This window comes from Nothoprocta perdicaria, unplaced genomic scaffold, assembly GCF_003342845.1.
Source record: "Nothoprocta perdicaria isolate Ctin4 unplaced genomic scaffold, notPer1 scaffold_50, whole genome shotgun sequence".
Classification (NCBI taxonomy): domain Eukaryota; kingdom Metazoa; phylum Chordata; class Aves; order Tinamiformes; family Tinamidae; genus Nothoprocta; species Nothoprocta perdicaria.
In genome coordinates this window covers 3,853,287-3,880,543 of record NW_020455755.1, presented here as the reverse complement: position 1 = coordinate 3,880,543, position 27,257 = coordinate 3,853,287, and the positions used below count along the sequence as shown (strand labels likewise).

The window sequence follows — 27,257 nt, the reverse complement described above, 5'->3', positions numbered from 1 at the left end:
GTGCAGCGGCGCCGCCGCCAGCCGCTCGCGCAGCGCCCGCGGCAGCGCGGCCCAGCACCGGGCGGCGACCGCCCGCCACTCCTCCGCCGGCAGCGCCATGGGCCCGCGCTGCTAATGGCAGCGCCCAGTAGCACCTGCACGGCACTTCCGCCGTACAGCGCCACCCAGCCAATAAGCGCGCTCCGCTTGCTGCGGCGCGCTGCGGTGACGCAGGCGGGGCGCGCCGGAAGGGGCGGGCCGGGCGGCGGGCGGCGGGAGGATTTAGCGGGAGCGGCGGAGCGCGGCTCTGTGAGCGGCAGCATGGGCGTGCGGCTGAGCGAGGGCGCCATCGCGGTGAGGCCGCTGTGCGCGGGGCGGGCCCCGGGGCCTGCTCCCTCCGGTGGGGGTGGTGGGAGAACCGGCCGTTGCCCTTTGGCGGGAACGGACCGGGTGGGTCGGGTCGATGACTGTCAGGTCTAGGTCTTGGTTTTTTGAGGGGAAATACTGGGGTTTTGGTTAGGTCCTGGTCTCCTGGTCAGGCCTCTTGGTCGGGAGGGGACTGGAGGAGAGGAGGCAGCATCACTCGGGGTCAGGCCTGGTTGTGAGGGCAGGCCCTGGGTGTTGGGTGAGGCCTGGTTGGGAGGTGCTGGGGGTGGTTTGGGGGGCGGCAAGGCCCGGGGTCAGGTTTGACCCCCAGGGGATGGGGGGAGGCGGAGTGCAGGGTCCTGAGCTGGACTGGCCCCTGTGGAGGGTCCTGGCCAGTCCTAGCAGGGTCAGTCACTTGCACGGATGTGCCTGTATCCCCTCTCCTGGGGGTCCTCTGAGTGGGAAGGTGACACCTCCTTAAAAGCCTCTCTCTTTTCTTCCTTTCTAGGCCATAATGCAGGGGGAGAACGTTGCCAAGCCTGTGCTGCAAGTCATAGTGAGTACTGCTCCTTACTTTGTCCTCTCAACAGTGACTGTGAGTGCTGCCTTGCAGGGCTGCGCTGCTGCTGAGCTTGCTCCATAGAGCAGAGCTGATGTAGCCTTAGTGTGAATGGGAAAAGTAGGTTTTACATGACTGGAGCTCTGCTTTTGGTATCAGTGCTTGAGAAGAAGCCTAAACAGACTGAGTCACTCGCTGAAGATGTGACTTTGCTGCTGAAGTGTTTCTGAATGAGCCAGTGAAGACTAACAGTCTGGTGTTTTTCTTTAGAACACCCGGGCTATTGCTACAGGAAATGGGCCACCGCGCTACCGGGTGTTGATGAGTGATGGTGTTAACACCCTCTCCTGTAAGTATGACAGCCTGCAGTGAGTTTTTTTGCAAGTGTGGAGATAGCAGAGTTGCCATAGTTTCTGGTCCATCACCCAGGCTTGTAGTGATGAAATGGGTATTGAAGGAACAATTTTTATATATACATATATATACACACACACACTATAAAACTCATATATAAAACTCATTTTTCTGAACTATGTGGCTGTATTTCAGTGCTCCCTTGTGAACTGCAGGCAATTAATTCACTTAAGGGACATAATCAAGACAGAAGTCTATAGCCAATGTTTTCATAACCATGGCTTTGAAGAAGTTTAATCATTCTCTAATGTATTCAGTGTATTCAAATTATCATTGCCTGATTCTTGCCCTAAACTGGAAGGGCAAATCCTTACTTTATGTTCATGGTGCTGGTGAATTGTTAGCTGCTAACTAATGGGGCAAGCTATAGATCTAATGTAGCACCAGTAGACTGACTCAGTTGTGGACAACTGTAGTAGCACCTTGTAAGGCTGGTCTATGGTAACTGTTTCAATGTTTTTTATTCTACTTTTTATGCAGCATTCATGCTGGCAACACAGCTGAACCCTCTGGTGGAAGAAGAACGTTTAGCAGCTCACTGTATCTGCCAGGTTAACAGATTCATTGTCAACAGCCTGAAAGATGGAAGGTATCCATGTTTTAATTGCAGTAATATTATAGCTACTCCATCCTCTGTGACTAAGCAGAGGCCAAGTGCTTTTCTTTGGATTATCAATAAATAATTGGGCTCGAGTGTGCTGAAGGGAGAATGCACAACACAATCATTAACAACAGTAAAAACTGCTGAATGTGATTGCAATGCAGATCTATTTTATACAGAAGGCTGAAGCAAACAGCAACAATATACAGAATTATACTAAAGCTTATTAAAACTCATTTAAAATGAACTGTTATGATCTAAACTCTGCAAATGTCTTGAAGAATGGTAACAGGCTCTATTTTTTTTATTCAATGTATCTGCAGAAAGAATGCAGCTTTCTTTGAATCGGGGAATGTATCCTGTCTTGTAATATCTGGCAGGATTTTTTCAAGCCACTATGTGCCAATTCAGCCTGTCATCTTCTGTCTTTGAAATATTATATTATTTTCAGCCTACCTGTACCTTGTGAGTGGGTTAAGCTGATAGTGGAGAGCTTTTTATTCCCAGATCTCTTCTCCACCGTATCTGTCCCTAGTGGCTGTTTCTCTTACCTGCATGCAAAGGATATTCACAATCTGTTAAGACATGCAAAAGAAATGGAAAATCTTTATCACTCTCTGCTGTGTGTTTGTAGGAGAGTGGTTATTCTGATGGATTTGGATGTTCTGAAAACTGCTGATATGGTTGGTGGGAATATTGGCAACCCAGTGCCATACAATGAAGGTAGGTAATTGCTGTAGACCAATACCTTGTCTGAAGAGACAGTCTTCCAGGTGCCTGTTTCTCTTTACTTAACAAGCAGGATGACGTGCTGAGTTTTCTTATGCCTGCAGCAATGATGTCCAGAGCTTGAACATTCTTCCTATTTGCTTAACATGAAACAAATTTTGTATTTTTGTAAGATGTTAGAGGCTGAAACATTGACCATGGTTATGTGATACTGGGTAGTGTCTATATTTGTGATAACATTGAGAGTTTTTTATTATACATGCATATTATAAATTGGTGCCTACCTAGACTTCCAGCAAGTATGCAGAAGCCGCTCTGTATCTTCTCATAATGATTAACCAAAGGGAGTAAGATCTTTATCTGTAAAGAAGACAATAGCAGGAAGATGTAATAACCATCTATGAAGCTATAAGATGGCTTGGAGGGGATGAGTAAAGAGTGATGACTCTCCTCTTCTGTGTTCATTTTATGCTCTTTAGTTCTTACATTATCAGGCAGTGGTTTTAAAACAAAGGCTGTACCACGCCCCCAAACAGTGTGGAGTTGAATTATGGAACTTGACGCTACATCATGTGGGTGCCAAAAACTTGGCACAGGTTCAAAAAGCAATTAGCCATGAAGGAAAAATCCATTAAAGGCTATTAAACATAATGGTACATCCTCTGCGGGAATGTTGGGTTCAAGCAGCACTAAAACTAGATTGCTCAAAGTACATGGTGAGATACAGCTACAAAAACACAACCCATATACAGACTTTTCGAAGCACCTGTTACTACCCTGATGTCTGGAAAAAAAGATGCAGATCTGGGTTGACATTAACTAACCTACCGTGAGTCTCTTGTTTTTATTATAGTGCATAACTATGTTCTCTGTTTTCATTGCTGAACTATTTCCAGGGTGATAATTTTCCAGATGAGTATATATATTTACTTCAGATGTTCATAAGTTCAACCAAAATTGTGAAATTCATTCTGCTTTTTTCCTAGTTCTACTCCTAAAAAAAGGAGACAGGATAAATAGCATTTAAAGATATCTGAATGGCTCCATTACTGACACATATACGAGTAATAGCTGAAACTAATCAGCAAAATAGCTTTTTATGGAAGAATGGCTGCTTTTTTTAGTCAAAGAGTACATATATTTTAGTACTAAGGGACCAGCCACTGTTAACAGTTTTCTGTAGGGTGTTCTGGACAGTGATAGGTACACTGCTGCTCTTGCTAGAAATCCACTTTACCAACTGAAGTAGAAATTTCACTGTGGCAAAGGCAAAGACATCTTTCTTCATTAACTTCTCTTTCTGGGGAATTAGAGGGGCGTTTGTTAAATGAGCCTAAAGAAGCCATTGTTCCTGTGATAGTTACTTAGCTAATTGCTGTTTAAAAAATGTGTTGACATCTCTGATTTTATGGTTTAATCTCTCAGTTGCTGTAGAGACCAAGCTTTTTCAGAAAAGCTATTGAGCAGACAGTTCTGTCTCTCATTTCCTTTGCTTGTGTGATACAATAGCAAGCTTCTTGCAAGTTATAGTGTCTTTCAGTTCTCATTGTTGCTTAGAAACAACTGAGAATATCAGGTCTTAAACTGATTTGCAAATATAGCTTAAAGTATAAATTTTAGCCAAAGTTTGGTACTTTACTTTGGTAAAATGTCTTTGTGAAGTTATTGATGTTATTCTCTGCACAGATTTTGCTTTTTCAGCCTTATATATAGCTTTGATAGATGATAAAGAAACTGCATAAGTTTTAAATGGCCATAATCTCTACATCATTTCACCAGAAGTGCTTACTAGAGTTCTTCATTTAGACTCACAGAAGTTCTTGGCACTCAAGTCTTTAAATTTCCATACTATTTGAGGTTGGCACTGTTGCAGGTGCATGATCACAGTAAGTGCACTCTTGAATTAGATGAGTAAGATTGAGTTTGATGTGCTGTATACTGCATTTTAACATTGACATTATTCTGTAGACTTCATAACCTTTGGTTTGGTATTAAGTAAGGTCCCGGTTACAGAGGTAATAGCGTAGATCAGGTAGGTCCAAAGCAGCCTTTCTGATCCGCAGGGCTGCCTCTTTTGTCATAAAGGTTTTTATATAATGGCAAAAGGTTATTTAAAGTTACAAATGCTTTAAGTTCTTTTATATATTGACAGGTGATATTTTGAGAAAATTTGAGCTAGTGCTGAATGAATATCATAAGATCATTTTGCTGTTTTCCTGAATGAACTTCAGATATTCTTTAAAATGAGCCCTATTTTTAGTCTTATTCTAAGCCCAGATCTCATATTGTTAAGCCTAGGAATATAGAATGTTCTTTTCTACACTATAATACCACAGTAGGACCCAAGGAGTGAGAAGTTCACCACTTACTGCTCAACTGTAAAGCAGCCAAAACCTAATCTGCTGAACAAGGAAGGTAGAGACTCAGTCTTAAGACACCATAGAAACTTATTGGGCAGTGTTTCACAGTAGCTTTTGAAAATTAAGATTGAGCAGTTTAGGTCTTAGTAGAAAATAAGATGATGATGTTAATGTCATTCATCTCATTCAAGTTACTCTTGGAATTTATTTTTACTGTAGCAGTTGCTTGTTATTTATATTTAATTTATGCCATTAATCCTTTAGTGTTGAAATGTTTGGAATACTTGCCCATTCACTTGTGGTCGTCTTTTCTGCCCTTCCTGCTGTCATCTTTTGGTGTCTGTTCTTTCAAACTGCGTGTTTTTTCTCCTTATGTGCTGCCACTCAGTGCTGGGACAGGTCTTCTGTTGCCAAGCACTGAAGCAAACCTGTTGATAATAAACTGCTGGAACCATGGGTTTACTTTTAGGCTGCTGGTAGGTTAAAGGGGACTCGGTGACTGGCTTTGGCCAAAGGTTTGGAACTGAGTAATTTAACACAAAAAACAAATAATACTACGTGTTGCAAATACTTTTTCAGCTATTTTTTTAAGTTAAAAACAAAGCATAGGAGTCAGCTTTCTGAGGTTTATAAGTGGTCTATAGGCCACCAATCATTCCCCCTTCCCCTCCATATATATATAGTTTAAGAGCATCTAACCTCTTCAGGCAAAGAGTTTCTGCTACTTCTGAAATCAAATGCACTCACAGATATGTTAATATACTCTTAATATCTTCAGAGATGCCAGACTGTGAGTAGACGAGCATAAAAACATGAATTTGCTACACAAATCTACATTTAACTATTTGAAAATCCTAGTGAAAGTTATTTGGGACAGAAGTAGCGAGGGAAATGCTTTATACACACATTAATATTCTTTAATTCCCCTGAATTTTTTCCAAACATTTTCTTTCAACCGTTCACCCAAAATGGGTTTGGGATGTTGAGGATGACCCGGAGGGGTCTTCTGCGCCCCCAAGGCAGGTGAGCAAGGCTGAGACCAGACTTCTCCATCTAGCGGATTCTGCAGAAAATGCACGTTGGTGTTTGACGTCACACTGTTGCCGGGGAGACTGCTGCCATCAGTTCCCGTTGTGACTTTACTGTGGCAAATTAGAGGAGCATGTTGGTTTTTGTGTGAAGACCTTGTTTTGGATTAAAAATAACTAGAGGGTCACTGTTAGCTCCTTGGTCTACTGGGTGGCACGTGTGCAGCAAGGGACACCTTGTATTGCTCAGGTTTCCTTCACGTCTGTGCCACCTTCTGCCATTCTGTTCTGGGATTTGATGCTTTTGTTCCATGAGATATTTAGGGATTGGTCTAAGCTTTTCTTTCCCTCCTTGGGACTATCTTTCTTCCCCCCTGCCAAGTCAGCAGGTCTTTGTTCAGGCCTTTTGGCCTCCTGCAAATTCATAGCTTAAGAGTTAGCCAAATTCATAGCTTAAGAGTGGTCTAAAAAGACAAGTGTTGGATGCTTACTGAGCTCTAGGCAAAGTATGAAAGGAAAATACTTGCTTTCATAAAATAATCCAAGTATTTGAACTATAGTTCAATGTAGTCACACCACTCTCATAACTCGCTGATGGAAGGTTATTAAAAGTCTTGGAATCAACAAATGTGCAGCTACTGTTATCCCTTCTTTTTGCACTTCTGTTGAGACCTGATGGGGACTGTGGTGAATGCAGAGATGAGCCCATCATCCCCATGCTAACTGTCTTCATTTACTGGAAATAAAATATTACAAGCATGTTGTTGTGGGTTAACTTCATATTTTATTTCTGAAAGTGCTTTTTTTTTGTGTTCTCTGAATTTTAAGAGGTACTTCTGCTAGTTTTCATCTTGGATTTTTAGGTAGTAGTAGTCAAAACTGCCTGTCAGAGCAACAGAAGCCTGTAAAAATGGAGAAGTTGTCAGGATTACTTCAATGTCCTCTTAAATAACTGTCAAGCATGAATCTTTCCAAGGCAGAAAGCAGTGCCTTAAGGAAGGATCTGGCTGAAATTCTTCCATGTTAATATTTTTCACAAGGTAACTTATTACTACTGTCTCCTAACTCCTGAATTTTAGTGTGCATCCACAGGGTTAATGTTTTATTTACACACTAGCCCTTTTTTTGAAGAAAAAGCTTTAAAGGGAGTCTCAATTACTGTGCTCTCTGCTGTACTAAATGGTCTCTTTCCCTTGATTATCAGGGCAGGGGCAGCAACGTTCTTCAGCTCCAGTAGCAAACGCAGCACCCAGCAAACCCCAGCAGCCAAATGGTAACACATCAGCAGCAGGTAAGAGTAATTCTGGGCAGAGCTTCTGGAATTTGCTCAGTGCAGTGCAAAACTGGAGTTTCTGTTTAATATAGTTCCTTTTTGTACCAGTCCTGGAAGAGAAACAATGCATTGAAGACTAAGCCATACCTTAAGAGATGAGTTGTTATAAGAGACTATTTTATGACTTGGAAAAAAAAGCCCTCTGCCAAGTGAGAGGGAAGTAGGAAGAGACTTTGGTAAGAAAGACTCACTCGCAAAGCAATGCGAGCTGAACATCTAGTCGGATGCAGTTTTACAGTTTTGAAACTGCTCTCTGGATGCTCAAGTAGGCTACAGCTTGGAGCTGACCAAAAGGTGTGTTATCAATGTTGAGATATTGAGGCCAGCTACCTCAGGTGTTAGAGGATGGGAATTAATTTGAGAGTACATCTATAAATACAATTTTTGATGAAGTTTTTCAATGGTGAGATACTGAAAAAGTCATTCAATTTAAATGTCACTCTTTAGACTTATTTTTAAAGCAAAAAATCTATCCAAGCCCTGACTTTCAGTGAGGTTTTTAACCTGTCTGTGTTCTTTCCCAAATCATTCAAGAAATATTTTGAAATAATAGGGCTTATGACTGCTACAATAGAAAATGAGCTTTTCTTAAGTGTAACTTAATTCTACATTTAAACCTTAGTCTTATTCATGTACAGAATTAGCAGTAGTCTTGTATGCAAAGAAATGGTTTGATTGGGGGGGGTGGGAAGGGCATATAATTCTTTAGTTGTTTCCCTAAATGCTGTAGATCCAAAGCTGGATGTATAGTATTTTAAATCAGTTCACAGCTGAGAAACTGTGGGCCACTTAAATCATGTTCAGCTGCTTGATCCTGGAGACAACTTCCTCTTCCAATGTTACGTGCTGTAAAAATCCAACCCTGGAGACATCTCCTTTTTCCAGTGTAAGTGCTGTAAAACTGAGTATTCTGCAAAAGTTTGCAGCTTAGAAAACACTTGTGCCCCAAAGCAGAAGTGCTTGAACAAATAGTTTAGGAGAAACTCAATCTGGTGCCCTCATAGCAGAGCAAGTGGAGCTTTAAGTGCCTATCCACATTTAAGTGTGACCTTGGCTTCTTTGCAGCTTCCCATTGCATAGCAGGAAAAATTCCATGGATGAACTGTGGTGCCTAGTGTTGTACCGGATTTTAACTGGGCTTTTGGCTGTGTGTGTTTTCTTCCTGAAGAAAATTCTGTCTTCTGCTATGTTTTTGGAAGGTCCCGCTGCTCCAAAGTACCAGGCTCCTGCAAAGCAGTTTGGTAAAGCGAGCGCTCCCAGCTCAGTGAAGACACCCTGTGGGTCACAGTCCAAAGTAGTGCCAATTGCCAGCTTGAACCCTTACCAGTCTAAGTAAGTTGGGTTTTATAGGTATTTAAAGGTTACAAGTGCAAAGGAGCAATTGCTTATTTTTGCTTTCTCATGTATGAGCTTCTGGCAAATCATTCTTTATTAAATTTTCTTGGTCTCATCAGCTAGGTTAAAACCAAACAAAAGAACCATAGGGGCATGGTGGGGTTTTTGTTTGTTGGAGTTTTTTTGTTTGTTTTCTCTTTAATTTTGTCAACAATCTGATAATCTTTTGAACTTGATGGAATTTTAATTTTTTTGCTTGAAAATAAATTGCCCTTTCTGGTAACTTAATGCTAAAACAACTAGGTAAGCTGTTGACTTCGGCTTCTGTTTAAAAACATGAGGATGTAATTTTTGTGAATAATGTTTTTAAGTTATGCAAGCTGATTTGCTTACCCATGTTAAATGTAAAACCTATAATTGGGCTCTTGAGTTCTAAAATGCCCTTTCAGTACAGGCAAACTGCTATATAGGGAAATGTACCTGAGAAGAGTAAAATATGAGGCCTACTTCCATGCGGGAGGATTGTTCACCATTATATCTATTGGGTATTTTATGTCCGGCTTTGTTGCTGCTTTCTATATAACCTCATTTTTAATGGCCTAGACCATTAAAATAGAAAGCTGCAGAAAGGCAGGTAGTATTGCTAAGGTTCAGTGGAAAATTTCTAGCTTTTAAATTGTGACATTAAATTTACAAGCCTTTGCAACTTGAATGTCTTCTGAAAAGAGGGCATAGAATAGTGATTTCTTGCACATTTTCAGGTGGACCATTTGTGCCCGTGTTACCCAGAAGGGTCAGATCCGCACATGGAGCAACTCCCGTGGTGAAGGAAAGCTCTTCTCTATAGAGCTAGTTGATGAAAGTGTAAGTGTTGAGAAAAATATCATGTATGCCAGATACTGATGAACCCTTCATAAAGACAGAACAGACAAAATAAAGTATATCGTAAAAAACGGTATTATATTATGGCTGAAATTTGCACTCCTGTGTTCAGTAACTTGAACATCGTCAGCTTTTATTCAGAAAGAAAAGTCTTAAATATATGGCATTACTGGTTACTTTTCATTGAAGTGTGTGACTAAATTCTTGCAGTTTCAAAACATAGTTGTTTATGGAAATTGACAACATAATTAGATTTGTAGTTCCCTTTGCAGTGAGAAAGAGGTCTCATCTTTGCTTAAATACCACATTATAAAACAAAGCGTAAGGGAACCATCACCTCCAAAATATAAGCTTTCACTTTTTATGAGAAAATCGGAATATGATTTATTGTAATACCAGGAAATTTCACCTGTGGTTTGTTTGGGGAATGGTATCTGGTTAATCTAACTAAACTTGCAGTTTGTCACCCAAACCTCTTATCAAATTACAGCCTTCAGTTGCGAGAACAAACAAGATTCTGCAAGATTATATTTAGTATAAAATGTGAGGTTAATATTACAGCATGTTATCATCAGCCATATATTTTCTCTGCATGCTGTCAGCATTCACATTTTTTAAAAAGTAGTATTTATATCTAGTGAATCTATAATTGTTATTAATTGTTACTTAAGGACTTGACATCTTGCATAAGCAGGAGATATCACAATACATCTGTGCTCTTGCTTGTAGAGCACAGTGATCTATTTGAAATGTGTTTTTTTGGCTGTAATGGAACATAGTTAATGCCAGCTTTAAGTGTGTCTGTTCAGAGGTGTACGTCTGATGTGCCATTCTCTTGCATTTCATTTTGGAGCTATAGATACATTAATGAAAATTAAACGTGGGAATAGAGAATCACATGTAGAAGATGTCATTTTAGGTCTAACTACAAATGCAAGGGCGTTATTTTTTTCATCACGTGCCTGGAGCTAACCTGACAGACCACTCTATAGAACGGGTGCCACTTGAACATTGCAAAGATTTATTTTTTGCCTGCTGAATTTTAGTTCTGACCAGCTCTCCTGTTTTCCTGCAGGGTGAGATTAGAGCTACCGCATTCAATGATCAAGCAGACAAGTTCTTTCCACTCATTGAATTGAACAAGGTACAGTAGCATTGTACTTTCACAGACTGACATGAGCTAAAAAGAGGAGCTTAAGCATAGCAAGGATTTTTAAAGGTGAACACAGTCCATTTTCCCCGCCTGACTTCGGATAATACCCTGTTTCCTTGTTTTCTCCTGTAGGTATATTATTTTACCAAAGGCAATCTGAAGACTGCTAACAAGCAATATACAGCTGTTAAGAATGACTATGAAATTACATTCACTAATGAGACTTCAGTTGTGCCCTGTGACGATGCCCAGCATCTTCCATCTGTTCAGTTTGAGTTTGTATCCATCTCTGACTTGGAGAACACGCCCAAAGACTCAATTGTTGGTCAGTATAAATATCAAAATAGGAAACTGTGAGGCTTGAAATCGTATTTTGTCGTGAACCCTGGGGAGGCAGTGACTGTGCAGTGCTTTATGGGCCCTTGAATGAAGTTACCACTGCTGGCTGCCATTAAAAAAGCCTTAGGTAATTTTATTGTTAGGGTGGCTTTGTCCTTTTCTGCTAACAACATATACTGATTTTTTTGCAAATTTGTGCTCCAAGCTAAAGACAGCAAATGATGCTTGTTTATTGAGCTCCGATCATTGTTTTCTGCAGAAAAGGGCTGAAGGAAAAAATGTCCTTGCTCAGCACGTGTGCATTTCATACCTTCCGTGGTCTTGCTTTCTTTTACTATCTAATTATCTCTGTAGTGATTTTGGCAGAATTCCTTGCATCCAAGTCCAAGTTGCATGACTGTTTTGGCTTGCTTTGTGAAGTATTGGGGGTTTGTTTTTCTGTAATTTGTTGGACAGAGTATTCCGGAAAAATCAGAGGCTCGAGTGGGGGCGGGAGTTCTCAGGTTTCACAGGCACAAGATGCATGTGATTCAGAGGCACTCAGCTGGGAATTTTAAAGGTAGATGTGGATTGTTGAATGTGGCTTATTGTTAGGGAGCACAAAGTGAACTGTGTTAGTTCTCGCCTTCCCAAACATGCAGACCAGTGAGGATGTTAATTGGTTGCTGCTTTGTTATAGTCACTTTGGAACTGCTTGGTCGAGACCTGCTCTCGAGCTGTAAGGGAATGGTGTAGGGTCAGGGCTGGAGCCCTGTGGCACTGTGGGTTGGGGAAAAGTAGCACGATACCTTGATTGAAGTTTTCTAATATAAGATTTGCATTCATGAATATCTTAATTCATCAACAAAATTAAAGCGAAAATGAGCTCTGTAGTAGCACTTTCTTCCACCAAAAGCATTCCTCCCATAATATATTCAGTTTCCACATCAGTTTTGATATGAATAGGGGAGATAAGATCTTACAAGCTAGAAACATGCACTGAATTAATTCTTCTCTTTGGTCTCTGCTCATGTGCCCGTATTGTGACCCCTGAGTAATTCTAACTAAACCGTTACTGCTTCTTCAGATGTAATTGGGATTTGTAAGAGCTATGAAGAAGTCACAAAAATTACAGTGAAATCTAACAACAGGGAGGTGTCAAAGAGGAACGTGCACCTGATGGATACAACTGGGAAGCTGGTGACAGCTACGTTGTGGGGAGTTGAGGTATGTGCCTATTTTATTGTTGTTTTTCAAAGTTCTCTTGTAGGGTGAAGAAACAAAAGTGTGGTATGATCTGAGATGGGCTTAGCACTGAGTCTTAGGTGTTCAAGGAGTCAGGGGCAGAGAGGGGAAGGTGAAAGACTGTCTGGTTTCATTCAGGTGCGATATTCTTAACCTTTCTCTGACAAACTGCTGACAAGATCTGACTAATGTGTTCTGAACAACTGCAGACATTGTCTCAAGCCCAAAGACCAGAAGATAACAGACTTCTGATTTAGAAAAGGATATGACTTGTAGTTTGGTTATGGAAAAGCCCGGTAGCTACAGCTGTCTCCTTTTAGATTAATTTTATTCATAGCATGGGGTATTTGTTGCCTCGCATAAACTGTTGCTTACCTAGGGGGGCTGAGAGGCCGTATCTCAAACTGGAAGTGTAAACATCAGACCTGGAGTTGAGAGGTTGAATAGTTGTTAAAGAGGATAAAGAAGCAGTTTACTGCAGGCTGCTTTATTTTCCAACTGCATTGTGGATGCTTAGGTATATATGTTCGCATCTATAAAATAGGAAGGACCCTGCCAGTTTGTCAGTGGTGTTTTATAGCTAAATGATCATCAAGTACACAGATATTAGAGGTAGTTAAACACTATTACCTATCCGCTGATATAAATGGGGTAAACTAACTTCAGTGCTACTAAGTTCTGAGGCTGATGCATGCTGCTATAGGAAGGGCTGCTGGCTGTTTGATTTCTGGTGTAATTCTCCAAGGAGAGATCAGGGATCTGCCTTTTTACAAGGTTAAATCCATTTCCTTGCTTGTAGAATAGTGGCAATTACAAGCACTGAGAGGAAGGTGGCTTATTTAGGGCTGTGTGGTTTGCAACTGGCACAGGTGAGGTTAAAATCCAGATACCCCCGTAGTAGTCATTGCCTTTATTGCTCAGATACGTTGTTCTTTATGCATCTCATGGATCCTTGCTGCTTAAGTGGTGTAGGATGCAGGGGAAAAAAATGCGTTTCAAAACCTTCCTAGTACCAAGAGGTTCTTGTTTGCCCGTGTTTGTGACTTTGTTCAGTCACCATCAGTTTATTATGTGGACAGCTTTAATGCAGCTTTTTGAGTTCAGAAACCAAAAATGGAGTGACAGTGAAAAGTTTTGTCCACATTTCTAGACTTCTTGTTTTGTCAACAGCAATAGAAGAAACGTGCTTGGCTCAATGAAGCTAAGTAAAGAGTGGTTTAACGTTTTGAAAAGTTTTCTCTAGCTAAATTTTGCCTGTTTGGAGAAGCTTCCATTGTTAAGACCATCCTGATGGAGGAGACCAATCCTGGCTTTCCAAACCAGTGGTCTGCAGCTACTCTGTATTAGGATTTAAGGATTTGGGGATTTTTTACCTTGGTCTCCTATAAACCTTTAATGATATAGTTTAGAACTGTATATCCTGAAGTCAGAGTTTGGTTTAGATTTATTCTCTTGTCATGATCTGTGAATTATGACCACAAGTTCAATACCGTTTACTGCAGTGTCACTAATGTTTTTTGTCTTTTCACACATGCAGGCTGAAAAATTTGATGGTTCTAGACAACCTGTGATAGCCATCAAAGGAGCCAGAGTCTCCGATTTCGGTGGTAGAAGCTTGTCTGTCCTGTCCTCAAGCACAGTTGTCATCAACCCTGATAGCCCAGAGGCTTTTAAGCTCCGAGGATGGTATGACTGTTTGTGTTGATTCATTGCAGCCTGCTGTGGAATCTCTTTGTTTCTTGACTATTCTCTCCGTTTTTCTGTACTCCAGCAGTGTGACTACTGAAAAAAGGGAGCGGAAGATGGGAGTTCTAGGGTTATAGAAACTTCACAAATCACTAGGGCCTGGAAGGCTGTCTTTTAAGTTGTTCAATTCACAAACTTGTAATTCCGTGACAGATCTTGAAGAATTGGAGTAGGAGTAGCGTATGCTGACCCAGAGCCTTGGAAGGCAGCATGAAATCAGGCTTTTGACTAGCTCTGCTTTCTGAGGTGTTAGCTGGGAGAACAACAATTTTTTCATAGGCTTTTTCTGTTACGTGGAATCTGGTATGTACTCAGATAGGGACTGGAACTATGTGGACTTCTTGCAGACTCTGTTCCTTACCTGATAGTCTTCAGATAGCAATGCTTTAGTCTAAGTCAACAGAGCCAAGTAGCTTCATAGTGACTTGTAGATGCTTCTGGTGTGAGAAGTTGCTCTGTCTGCTCTCAGTACACCCCATTCCACTGTATTAGTATGTACTAACAGGGCATGAAGTATTCAGCTTTGTTAATCTGGTGTGTAGCTTCTGCCTAAATCTCCCAAACATGGATATATTACGTACGTTGACATGCTGTTTTGCAGACAGTCTGTATCTTTTTCCATGCTAAAGAGGGTTGGTGGAGATAAAACTGATTGTGAGTCTCAGATATTACTGTGACACTTTCATTAAGCTCTGGTTTTGAGTCCTGCTGGTGTGGGCACCGTGGATTAGCAGTGTGGGTGCACGGTGCAGGAGGACAAGGTGGCGTGTCCTCCCAAGGAACTGGAAAAACTGCTTGATGAGAAGCAAGAGAGAGGAGGAAAAAAGTTCAAGTGCCCTGTGGCTTTCTGAAAGACTGCAGGGAAAATATCTGTAACCTAAGATTTGGGCTTTCTGGCTCTGTTCTGAAAGGGCATCACATCTGAACAAATACCTGATAATTCTCCCCGGAAGATGGCTGAGCAGAGCCACTTCTCAAACCCGTTGCTGCCACTTGTTCAGAAGTCTTGACATGTCAGTGAACCGAGTTTTTTTCCATCATCCTTCTCCTAATGTCATCTGAATTGTAAGCAGGATAAAGAGCATGATAATTCAGCCTCTGGTTCTTCTATTTTATTTTAATACTCTAGAGATCTTTGTGTGAGGTAGGACTGACATGAGGAGATGTATATTTGAGCCGTGACAGCTGAAACAGCTTTACTGGAAAACAATGTAATGCTATGTATAAAATATGTAATAATATGGTGCAAGCTAAAACTAGCAGTCTTTCTGCAGCGCTTACACTCGAAATTGGGCAAGGTGTGATTCAACAACTAGTCATGTTACTATACCCAGGTGGAAACAATTCTTTTAAAAAGGCGGTAGTGTCTGTAAAGTTTCAATAAAAAGCCCTGTTTTCTAAAAACAAAGCCACCTGGGTAGGATGCTAGTACAACCTTTGAAAAGCAGTGTTTTCTTATTTTAACATGGGGAGCATAATCGGTTTGATGCTATTTTGCTTTTCTTTCAAAGCTGCTTCAAAGATAATGGTACCATGTAATTTAATTTTAATTACGGAAATATCTTGATGCCCTTAAATCTTGTTATCTGCCTGCCTTTAAGAAGCATGCAGTGCGTGGTTTGACCACTAGCTGGCAAACAAATAGCAGCTATACAGAACAAAGCTGCCCTCCTTTTGTGAGTCTATAATATACTATGCTAATTAAGCCAGAGTATTAACTTATTCTGAAAGGCTATTTTTGTTTGCACTGTAACCATTTTCTTTGAAATCATTGATTAAAGAAAATCCCTTTTGTATTAAATGTGAAACTGAATGTAAGATTTGATAAATCTGTGTAGTTTGCTATCAAAAACTAAGTGTACCTTTGTGCTTCCAGGTTTGACTCCGAGGGGCAGCTTTTGGAATGCACCTCCATCTCTGATGTGAGGGGAGGACCTGCAACTGGGGGAAATACCAACTGGAAAACTCTGTTTGAAGCCAAATCTGAGAACTTGGGACAAGGAGATAAGGTAAAGAGGGGCAGCTGAATCTGAGCCCAGGCTCTGTATGTTTGGGCATGAGGGAAGCTGCATTGCATACAGGTGTTCTGCCCAGTGGTTAAGCAGTATATGCTTATTTTTTTCAGAATGTATGCAATTAAAGTTAAACTACATTCAGGAACATTACAGATATCGCAACATGATGCTAAAGTTTGCAGGAGAGTTAAGCCCTGTGCAAATAGTCCATTCCAAAGCTGTTTTTATAAATAGCATAGAGTGTTATTGGAGAAAGAGGTGCATTAAGAGGAAGTGGTTTTCAGGGGGACACAGTTGGTCAATAGACAAGCTAAGAGCAAGACCCAGGTCTGACATTCCAATCCAGTGTTCTGTCTAGACTTATACTGCATCCTGATTTATTTATTTAATTCAAACTGAAGTGCTGAGCCATTCAGGATACTTGAACTTCTATTTGAGGGAGAAACCCCACCTGGCCTTCAGCTATTTGATGCAACATTTCTAGCATATGTCTCTTAAGCGGCCTCTGTTTATCTGTGGAAAGACTTGATTGTGGTCTTAAGCCATTAGAATGATTGCTGTTGTATGGTGAATGGGTATTTTGTTCTGTGGGTATGGCTTAACCAAATGCTTATCTGGAATACTCCACAGAAGGCGTTCTTTTTTTGTACTGGCTCCCAAAAGAGGCATAGGAAAGTGCAAAATCTTAATCCTGTGAAAAAGTGGAGATTTGAAGAGAAACAATGGAAAAAAGCAAAAATGCTTTATCTGAAGCAGACCTGGCATTTGGAATTTCTCTCAATGGAAACACAAAATAACCTTGCTATAAGGACTTTAATTAACGTAATGGAAGCCTGGAAATCATTGCAACAGAAGGGTTGATTTACAGTTTTCCAATAATCCATATCTGTTAAGCCTTTTAATCCTAAACATCCAAATATGGATACCATGCTTTGTAGTTAATTCAGAATTAGAAAACATTGAGTATTTTGAGGCTAATGTTGCACACTCACCCTCCTAGGCGGATTATTTTAGCTGTGTGGGCACAGTGGTACATCTGCGCAAAGAGAACTGCATGTACCAGGCATGTCCCTCTCAGGATTGCAACAAGAAAGTGATAGACCAACAAAATGGACTGTACCGTTGTGAAAAGTGCGATCGTGAATTCCCCAACTTCAAGTACCGCATGATGCTTTTGGTAAGTAAGTGGATTAGAGGAGAGGCTGCTTCTCAGCACCCACTTTCCTTGTACAGTTCAAAAAACAGCCTTTTCCAAGAGTGTGGTAATAGTGTTTTTCACCTATCTGTGCTGCCTGTGGATTAGAGGATATTTAAATGGTTTGTATGCTGTACCTGAGTGAGGAATGTTTCATTGAGCTGATTAGCAGTTTGTTTTCCTAGTGCTCCAATTAAAAGCTTTGCTCTTTGCCAAAAAGTTGATGCTAGCTCAGTTGATTTTGGTTTCCAAGTGTACTATGCAGTGCAGAGTACAGATGGCCTACGCCTCTTCAGTAGTGAAGATAAACTGAAGTAAAATGGCATTTCTGGAGAGCAGTAATTGCACTTTTACAGCTGCTACCTATATTTAGTACATTCTTTTGTAGGTATTGCTCTGTCTCATGCATTAATGGAGCTGCTTCGGAGCTGCTGTCTGAGGATTGTTGTTGTGATGCTTGCTTACACCGTGAGCGTTGAACCTTCCTCTGTTTTACATTAGAAATTAGAAGTTGTATCTGCTGATTAGAGATTCAGTGCCAGGTGGGCATGCGGAGAGGAGGGAGCTATCCCTGCAGTCTCACTAAAGTGCACACAATACTCCTGAATAATTTCTAGCAGGTAACTTCTAGGAATGCATGAACTGCTTGACATAGCAGAATCCTTCTTGGAGAAAATAAAGGGGTACTGAGGGTGCAATCACAGGAACAGTTTTTCTCCTATTTTCCTATTCCTGATTACCAAAGCAGCCAGGGAGTGCATGAGGCTGATGCTTGATCTTTTTGCTGCTCTTTCATGCCCTTGAATGTTTTGATAGTCTCCTCATATCATAAAAAGCATGTAGTATTATGTTCAAGCTCTCATGTATGTATTAAGTAAGTGCAGGTTACAGTTTTGCTGGTGTTACTCTTGGTTATTGCCATTCTGGGTTACTTGTTCTTGCTCACAGCTCATCAGTGACAGCAGAGCTGAACCTCCATCACTGTGTACCAATATCATCATGTTGGCCTTTCTCTGTGACTCAATTTATAATGTACTGTCAATATTAACTTGCTTTAAATTACTATGACATTCTATGCAGCTATAAAAAGAGCTGTTGCCTTCCACCCTCACTGAAGAAAGTACCTACAGAGCATTGGGCTCTAGTTACTTGAAATACAAAACTATCTTCAGCTCTAAATGCATTTTTACTGGGCTTTGCTTTCCTTGAGTAATGCACAACTGGATGAAGTCACTTGTTCTTTTTCGCCCTTTTAGGTGACTATAGCAGACTGCCTGGAGTATCAGTGGGTGACTTGCTTCCAAGAGTCAGCTGAATTCATTCTTGGACAAAGTGCTGCTTTCCTTGGAGAGCTGAAGGAAAAGGTAGCCCATCAGCTTACTGCTTTTTCTCGCAGATGCTTAGAATTTGAACTGTGCTTCACCCACCTTATATGACTGCCCTCAATTTTTTTCGGATCCCCCTGTAAAGTAAGTGTTCTTATAGTATCATCTTTGAAAGCAACTTGGAGAAAAAGGTAAGGTGTGTGGTGTGTTAGTGCTGATCCTTCAGGGATCACAATTTCATCCCTGGATATGCTGGTAGCACTTAAGTCAACAAAGGTGGAAAAGACACTGGAATGTGTCCATATAGTTTTTGTGGAAATTATCAACTTTGTTAAATACAAAAGGGGCACACAAGAAGGATATTCTGCTGCATTGGGCGAGAATTTGATCTTGCCCATACTCTGAGCTGATGGGCCAACTCGAGCTTTTCCATCAAAGATTTTTTTCTCCAGATGTTAAGACTTCAGTATCTCTTATAAGATCACAAGTCACTGCTTCTCCCTGCTCTGGAGTTCTTGGCAGGGACTTGTTTACTCTCCTCAGGATTATTTTCCACAGGCCATCTGCCTGGAGAACAGAGAGATTTCCCCCGTAGTTTGCTCCCACAGTCAGTCTGTCTACCTCTGAGCTCTTTTGGCTGGTAAAAGCTGAAGATCAGCCTGTCCTCGTCACCTGGACCTTGAGACAGCTGAGCACTTGTGGCTGGTGCTACAGCCCTCAGAGGACTGACAGAGACTGACAGCTTTAATATAGGCTGAATAAAATAGAAAGGACAGGCTGTTTTATCATTGTACCTAAACTGAAAGAATCTGCAATGTTTTACTCATGAATGCTAACAATATTATTTCTAATATGTTCCAAAAACTTGTTTACAAAAAGTTCCAGAACACTTTGTGTGCATTTTTTTAAGTAGGCAGGGAGCTTTTTGAACTGATGTGCATTAGCCCACTTCTCGGGCTCTTTTTTCCTCTTTCCCCACTGAATATCATCAGAAACATTGTGGGCCAAAACATTATGACTTTTAAAATAGGTCATTTGTAGAGTTACTTAACTAATCTTTTCTTCTGACAGATTAGAAGAGGTTTTTAAGGTAGGTTGTAAGTCATGAAACAGCACCTGACAGTATTTTGTTCCCTCTGCCTATAGGCTTCTCTACTGCATTTTCCTTTGCTCCCATCAAAATAATCCTTCCCCTTTCTAGTTGCCAGCTCCATAAGGTGTATGTTTTTAATTATATGGAAAGCACAAGCTCTTGAATGGTGTGTGAGCATCGGTCTAGAGCACTCGCTGTGTTCCCAGCTAAGGCTACAGCGCAGCAGATACCAGGGCTCGGTGGATGGAGCAGTTGTTGGTAATCCTGTTTCTTGGCTGTGGGAGGAAATGAACCGGGAAGGATTGCGGAGTCTGTAACCGTGGCCGCCCTGCGGCATGGTTGTAGACCTCATCCACTCCTGCAAAGCATGGTTAGTTTTCTATAACTTGCAGGCAAGAATGACTGGAAATTTCTCCCGCTTTGGTTCTGAGGTAAGTGGTATCAAGCTGGTGGCTTCTGGCCGCTAAAAGCTTGCGTGATGTCTGGACACCTCTGCTCTGTTGGAAGATGTATTGCCAGGGTATTCTAATTAGATGTGCTTGCACTTTAAAATTAAATTTCCATTTTCAGACATTCTTAATTTGTCAATATTTTCTTTCTTCAGCGATGCTTAATCTCTGCTAGAGTTCAAACAGAATTTCTTTGTCATTTTTAAAGCTGAAGGGATCTGGATGGGGAAGGAGAGATGGCAATTCCTGTGAGAATGCGAAGTTGCAGTGTCTTTGGAAGAGCTGAGCAGTGGAAATGGCTAGGAGTAGAAAATGAAACACCACATGGAATGAGCCCTTGACCAGCAGTGCCTTGTGTTCCAGAAGAAATAGCTTTTGATAATTTCATGAGCTTTTAAAAATAGAACTTGATGCATCTTTATTAAATTAGTCTGTATTTTTTCTTTAAAGATCTGATGCAGTATCATGTGAAGTTGATAGAAATCTTTCCCCTGCTTAGAGTGTAAGCATCTAAACATAGATACATCTGCAAGGTTTTTAATCTACTTTTTTCTATCATTTATTACCAAAACTTGGAGGATAGGTAGGGTAGCAGTGGCTGGAACACTAACAGCGTTTTCCACTCGCTGAAGTTTAGTTTGTAACAGAGCTGAGAAGAGAAGCCAGATACTTTGAAATGTATAATTTTCTTATCCTCTAATCCATGTGATGGTTAGAAGAAAGTTTTTAATATTCAGAAAGGATATGCCTAAATTTTGCAGTCTGAAAACTAGCTACTCCTGTTCGCCTTCATTTGTTATGCCTTTCTAGATCTTAGAGGAGTCACCTTATATTGTAAAATAGTGCTGCATACATGAAAAACGACAAATGTAGCTCTTGGAATATAAGGGAAATTGAGAGGGGTTCAATCCAGATCAGACACTCAATCTGCTTCTGGACTGACTGATCCAAAGCCCAAGTGCATTTGGTAGATATATATGTATCAATGCTAATTTGTTTTATATCATCATGGGGCTGTGGAACATTTTTTGAATGTCAGCAAATATTCTTACAACAATTTCTACAAAATTAGGCTGATTTTTTTTCCCCATCTCCACAACTGGTCTGATGTGTCCTTTTTTATGCTCTTCTTGAGAAACGGCATGTGGTAAAGTGATGCCTATAATAAATACAGGATAATGTTTAGTATTCATGTGCTGATTACAAGTAGTTTACCTTATCAATTTAATATGGTCTCTTCTAATGAGTATAAAGGCATATTCAAAATATACGACTTTCTTATGAACGTCCTCATAAATAAGGCTGTGTCAGGATGTGAAGGTTACGTAAAGCCTTGGTGGACAGACACAGAGTCTGGGTGTCCAACAGACCCTTAATAAGGAAATAGTTAACTGTGTTGTGGTCATAACAGAACAGCAGAAACTGCCACTTGAGCAGTATGAGGATCTCATGCAGACTTGTACTATTTTCATTCTGTTTATTTGGTTGCAGAGTCAGCACAACTGTGGGCTATTCCTTTTAGCCAGCTAAAACAGTTTTTTTTACTTGAATTCAGCTTTCTCTTAAACTGTAAGTTACAGTTTTGGCATCTCAGGCTTGATAGAAGATTCAGCCCTGCCAGTGTGATCCCGTTAGTCACAATATTTTCTCAACATCTACAAAAGACACACTTTCCTGCGATCTTATGGTGCTACCAGCAGCTCGGAGTGTCAGCAGCTAATGTCTTTGTCCTCCTTGCAGAACGAGCAGGCATTTGAGGAGGTGTTCCAAAATGCAAACTTCAACACGTACGAGTTCAGGATTCGAGTCAAACTTGAGACCTACAATGTAAGTATCCACCAGAAGCAAAGAGGGCAGCCCATGGCTTGCATGGTTAGACTTGTTTCCATGAGAAATATCCTCCTCTTGTGTGTGGGGGGAAGTTTCTGCAGGCAGATGCTCACAGCGAGTGCAGTTGGTCTTTAGCACCAGAGTGTTGAAGGACAGGTCCAGTGTCCCTCTAACACTCCCTCTTCAAGTTCATCCAACCTGGTGTGTTTGAAATTAAAACAGTGTAGACGCTTGCAAGTTGAAACTTGAAATTCCCTAATTCACTGCTACCAAGAGCAATGAAATACCGGGGCAAAAGGAGGTTAGCACCAAATGCCTGGAGCACAGAGCTTGCTTTTTACATGCCGTTTTTCCCTTTCAAAGGATGAATCTCGCATTAAGGCTACAGCACTGGATGTCAAACCTGTGAACTACAGAGAATACAGCAAGAGGTTGATCACAAGCATCAGGAAAAATGCTCAGCTTGGATGAGAGGGCTGGCGCTGATTGATCTGAAGCCAAAGCTTCCACTTCCAGGAAAAACTCGAGAGATAATGTTAAATTGATTTCTCCCCACCCTGTGTGAGACGATTTGGCATTAGTTACACCATGCATGGTAGTCCAGTGTAGTGGGCTGAGTGATTTAACGCATTTCTCTGAACATATGCTTCTGGTAGGCAAGATTGCACTCAAACGGCCGCGATATTGCAGGCTATTGTGGACAATTAAACTAGGGTAGTGCTTAAGAAGACTCTTCTAGACAGACTGCCAGTGTCTTTAGGCAAAGCATTCAGAATGTCTGAAGTAACTTTTGCTTTCTTGATACGACTGAAGCTAAATTCTGTAACCTTTGCAAGGAAGTAAGTAGTGACAACCTTGGCACTTTGACTTGCTCGGCTAAAGGTAGGAGGAAGACTGTCATGCAGTCTGCAGGTACAGGCTGCAGAGAACAGGTCTGTTAGCACAAGTTAGCTCTCTTCCCTAGAATTCAAAGGCTTTCTCTTTCCATAGGTGCCATGCAGTTAATGCTTGGAATGGCAATAGGGTAGAATTATTAATCAAAGACATATCTCTTATATCTGAAGAATATCCTTCCTTCAGGGTTTAATAGACTGAGTCAGATGGGTCTGATATTAATCAAAATTGTCTCTTCTGAGGAAAGCAGATAAGCATTGACTCTCCATCCCCCAGGGAAATCTAGACAACTACAAAGCATTGCTTTAGTTTTCAGTTCAATTAATACTATGTTTTGACTGATTTTAGCACATATTTCTTGCCTATATGTACTTTGTATGTTTGTGTGTTCAGTTTCTTTGGTTTTATGTGTAATAATGTTAATCAGAAACAGGTCTTTAAGTGGGGGGGAGCTTTGTTTCAATAAACAGTGTTTAATTCCTACGTAGTGAATTTTGCTTTCTTTGAACACCAAAGACTTCTCATTACTGGAAAGCAATTAATTAGCTTTCATAATAAGCATTCACTTGGGGGAGATGTTACCTTATTACAAACTCTAAGGTTAGACTGAAGAATGGAGACTTCTTTGCCTGATGTTAACAGCATGGAAATGCAGTGATATTTTCACCATTTCTGTGTCGGAGAATGCTGATGAGCTGGCACTTCTGGGATTTTTATTGACGTTTACACAGCAGTCTAAAACTAACCAGGCTTTGAGATTTGTTCAGACATAGAGCTAGTACAGAAAACAGTAATTATGCTACTGGGCTTTTCAGTCAGCAGAGCATGCTAGCTCTGTGTGCTCCTAATCACATTAATTATGGGTTCCCTGGCTGCAGCTCACAGCTTGGCATTTGCTGCACAGCTCCAAGCAGCCGGGCACTGCTGCAGTTGCTCTCTGGTAGCAAAACTGAACTTTGTTTGTTTGTTTTTGCACCATAGAGCCCCGTTGCTTCTGGATTCGTTTGCTGCCCTCCTTCCTGTGACTACCTGTTTTTGTCATCTTAAGGCTCTGTGGTGGAGATCTTGTAAAAGCCATTGCCATTGATGGGTGTGAAAACCATTATCCTGGGCCCATTAGTTGCACAAACAACCCCTTCCTCTTTCTGGATCCTGAGGATCATGACTGGGTGGTTCTGCTGATGCCTGGATTTTCTTTTTTATTGAAGTATTTGTTCCCTCTGACCTTGCTTATAAAGCATTGACTAGAAAATTACAGTCTTCAGCATGGTTCTGGATTGACAAATGGTAGGTTAGCAGTGATAATCTATCTTTCCACTCAGCTTTTTAGCTCTGCCTCCTCCCTTTGGTCCCTCCTTCCCAATTTGAGGAGACCGATAGCAACTGGTAAAGCAACATGTTCCTGGAGGCTCCTTCAAGTCTCCAGCCACATCGAAGCTGGAAAATTTTATGGGAATACCTGCAAATTTTGCTGGCATTGCAGGTTTTTAAGACTAAGTAGCACACCTGGCTCTGCTGGGGCAGCCCATTCTGCTGGAGGGAATGGCTCTGCATTGCTGGCTTTGCCATCCTCCAAAGCACCAGCGGTGGAAGGCACCTTAATCTAGTGGATTAAGGTCTTTTACAGGAAGAACTGAATGACCTTGAGGATGGGAGCAAAGAAAACGAACTTAGAGTTGACGTGAAAAGTCCTTTACTTGAGAAGTAATAAAAAAAAAAAAAGCCTGCTGTAAAGTGGATGCTCATTAGTGATTGAAAAATAGAGGGGTTTTAAGCATGCTTTAATCAGTTGGTATGTGATAAGGCATCAAGCTATGTAAGGCAAGGTATTTCTAGTATAGCTATACGAGTATGATAGCATTATATAAGACGCTGGTGAGATCTCATCTCAAATGCTATGTACAATTCTGGTCTGTTCCATATAGAGGCAAAAAATCTCAGCTGGGGTAAGTATAGAGGAGGACTCAAAGCTGAGTAGGAGCTTGAAGATCTTTTTTAGGAGGGGCCTAGAGGAGCTAATTTAGCAAAATGAAACCTGAGAGGGGGATTTGATTTCCCTCATTCATATTCATATATATATATATGAATATCTCCCTTCTCTTGATCATAGAACAAACTGTTGAAGATAATCTGTTAATAAATAATTTGACAGGCAAAGGAGAGTAGCTGATCCTTCATGTTGGTGAGGTTCAGCGCAGCCTCCTAGTTTGGTCCCGAGGGTGGAAAAGCTGTGGACACATCTCCATCCTGTCCTCTTCATTGCAAAGGAGCTGCGGTTATTCCAACCTGGAATGGAGCAGGGAAAAACAAGGCTCCTGTTTTGGAGGAGGAAAAACAGGAAAATAGGAGCCCTGTTTTCCCTTCCCAAAAAAGCTCTGCGCTTTTTCCCTCTTATGATGGGCAAGCAGATGTTTTTCTTTCCCTCCCTAAATCTCCCCTTCCTCCTGTCCAAGTTATTGCTGAATATCTTTGATTCTCTGAGCAGGGTGACCGACAGGTATTTGCTGAATTACGAGGCTGCTGGAATACGTCCTAACTAGATCGGAGCGAGGTGAAGATCCCTGTGGCTGCCGGTGTTTAGCTTTAAATAAAATTCACAAAGCGAAGGCAGCGCTGGGAGGCTGCGGGTCCCGAGCACTCAGGTACAAGGGCAATTACAGGAGAACAGCAAGTTCTGGGTGGTTGAGGAAAGATTTGGAGCGTGCTCTGACATTGTGCCGCGTGCGGGTGCTTTGCCGTTCGGGTGCATTTCCCCAGTTACGGCTTAACTGTGTTTTTAGCTGTACATCAATTTTAAATTAATTGTTAGCGACCTTTACCAGTCTCTGGAGGGGAGATTGAACTGGAGTCAGATCTCATTTTTAAGATGCGTCAGTGTGTTGGGTGTGTTGACTTCTCCCCCAAAAAAAAGCGCCGAGTGGTAAAATAGTCCAAGAGCTCTTAATTTCCTTTCTTTCTATCTTTTTTTTCAGGCGAGCGGACTGCTTGCAGGGAGGAGCAGAGAGCTTGGGGCCTGGCAGCTGGGATGAGTGAGTGTGTGTGGGCTCCCGCATGAGCCGGTTGTCCTTTTAGTGCGGCGGGAGCCAGAGTGGAAGTTGATGAGTCTCATGTTTTGCTGCTTAATAATCACTGTGTTCGCCACGCGAGATGCAGTGTGACATCTTGATGGGGGCAGCACGCTGCGCTCCTCATCCATGTGCTCTTTGGTCACCCAACCTTCCCTTTGGATCTCATTTTTCCGAGCCCTGAACTTGCAGCTTTGGGAACATCATCCAGCCTGGTGGCTCCTTCCCCACTGCACTTAGGCTGGTGCAAAGGCCCCTTTTCCTGGCTTGCCCGACACAACCCTTCAGCTGCCAAAGTGATTTGAATAGGGACTTGACATCGTTTTCCCAGGAGAGGTTTGTGAAAACACGCCGTGGATCAGACCCCATTCTAACAGAGCAAATCATCCCTCTGCTTCGAGCCTCCTTTCCTGCAGAAAGGAGAGGTCTGCAGCACATTCCACCCTATAAATATTATAGCAGCGCAGTAACTATCACCTATCTTATTAGAGGGAAGAGAAATTCTGTTTAATTTATCATCTGCGAGCATGCAAAAGGCCTAGAGACCTTGTCGCAGCTTTTCAGCCTGCTTTTCGTGCTTATATTATAGCTCGTTCACACGCTCGCCTGTATATTTGTGTATATATATATATACACAGAGTGGCTTGCATCACCAGATGGGATTTTGGTGAGGACTGTTGTGCATTTTGCTGCACGTTGTGTTGGAGTACTTAGGTGTCTGTGTTTGGGGTGGGGGGGAAGGTGTTTGTTTTTATTTTCCCTCCTCAGAGAGCATTGATTTGTTGTTAAATCCGGCCTTGCTGCCATGCCAAGCGCGTGCCATTGGGAGGGCTTGCAGGCTGCCTATAGCACGGTGCTCTTTCCTTCCCCATCTATGGCTGCTTGGCTGGGTTACGTAAAGCAAAACTGCGTCTTTCCAAAGGGAAAATTCCCTTCCTGCTGCCCCAAACCTCCCATCCTTTTGGGAGGCACGGGCAGCATTGCAATACGGCTTTGGAAAAAAATAAATAAATAAATCTCCTGATCTCCTTTTCCTCGTGCTTGGTGCATTCGGTGCTCCGGACTTCGCTCGGATGAATCCGGTGTGGGCTGTAACGACACGAGGACCGGAGCCCCGCGTAGGGCTGCGCTGTGCTGGGATGGCCCCGCTTCCGAGAAAGGCACCTTTAAAGTCATTCTCTGCAGGGGATCCACCAGAAATAGGCTCTTTGCTTGGAGGCTTTGGCGTCAGAAAGCGGAGACCGACAGATCCTTCCCTTTGCAAATGAAAGGCGTGAGCGGCCGGCGTGCCATCGCTGTCGCGCAATTAAGAGGAAGAAATCTAATTTTATTTTTTTTTGCCA

The 27,257-nt window shown here is 41.7% G+C and overlaps 2 protein-coding genes across 2 annotated transcripts in view; one reads left to right on the top strand and one right to left on the bottom strand.

The window, feature by feature from the left end:
• The window catches only part of SMYD4 (SET and MYND domain containing 4), a 6,266-nt gene extending 5,964 nt beyond the window's left edge, over positions 1 to 302 (bottom strand). The window contains exon 1 of the mRNA XM_026047944.1: positions 135 to 302. Coding sequence (XP_025903729.1) covers positions 135 to 302 — 168 coding nt within the window. The remainder of the gene's footprint in view (positions 1 to 134) is intronic.
• On the top strand, positions 248 to 23,147 carry RPA1 (replication protein A1). Its single transcript, XM_026047795.1, has 17 exons — positions 248 to 333; positions 854 to 901; positions 1,175 to 1,253; positions 1,799 to 1,907; positions 2,554 to 2,642; positions 7,241 to 7,327; positions 8,569 to 8,701; positions 9,466 to 9,568; positions 10,662 to 10,730; positions 10,872 to 11,064; positions 12,145 to 12,284; positions 13,840 to 13,988; positions 15,925 to 16,057; positions 17,064 to 17,240; positions 18,515 to 18,622; positions 21,866 to 21,952; positions 22,319 to 23,147. The coding sequence occupies exons 1-17, from the start codon at positions 301 to 303 to the stop codon at positions 22,424 to 22,426; spliced, it is 1,845 nt and encodes a 614-aa protein (XP_025903580.1). The 5' UTR covers positions 248 to 300; the 3' UTR covers positions 22,427 to 23,147.
• The last annotated feature ends 4,110 nt before the right edge of the window (positions 23,148 to 27,257 follow it).

Excerpts from the sequence above, each read along its gene's own strand:
- RPA1 (XM_026047795.1), top strand. The coding sequence starts at position 301 with ATGGGCGTGCGGCTGAGCGAGGGCGCCATCGCG. Across the intron at positions 334-853 it reads TGAGCGAGGGCGCCATCGCG|GCCATAATGCAGGGGGAGAA; the intron begins GTGAGGCCGCTG and ends CTTCCTTTCTAG. Across the intron at positions 17,241-18,514 it reads AGTACCGCATGATGCTTTTG|GTGACTATAGCAGACTGCCT; the intron begins GTAAGTAAGTGG and ends TCGCCCTTTTAG.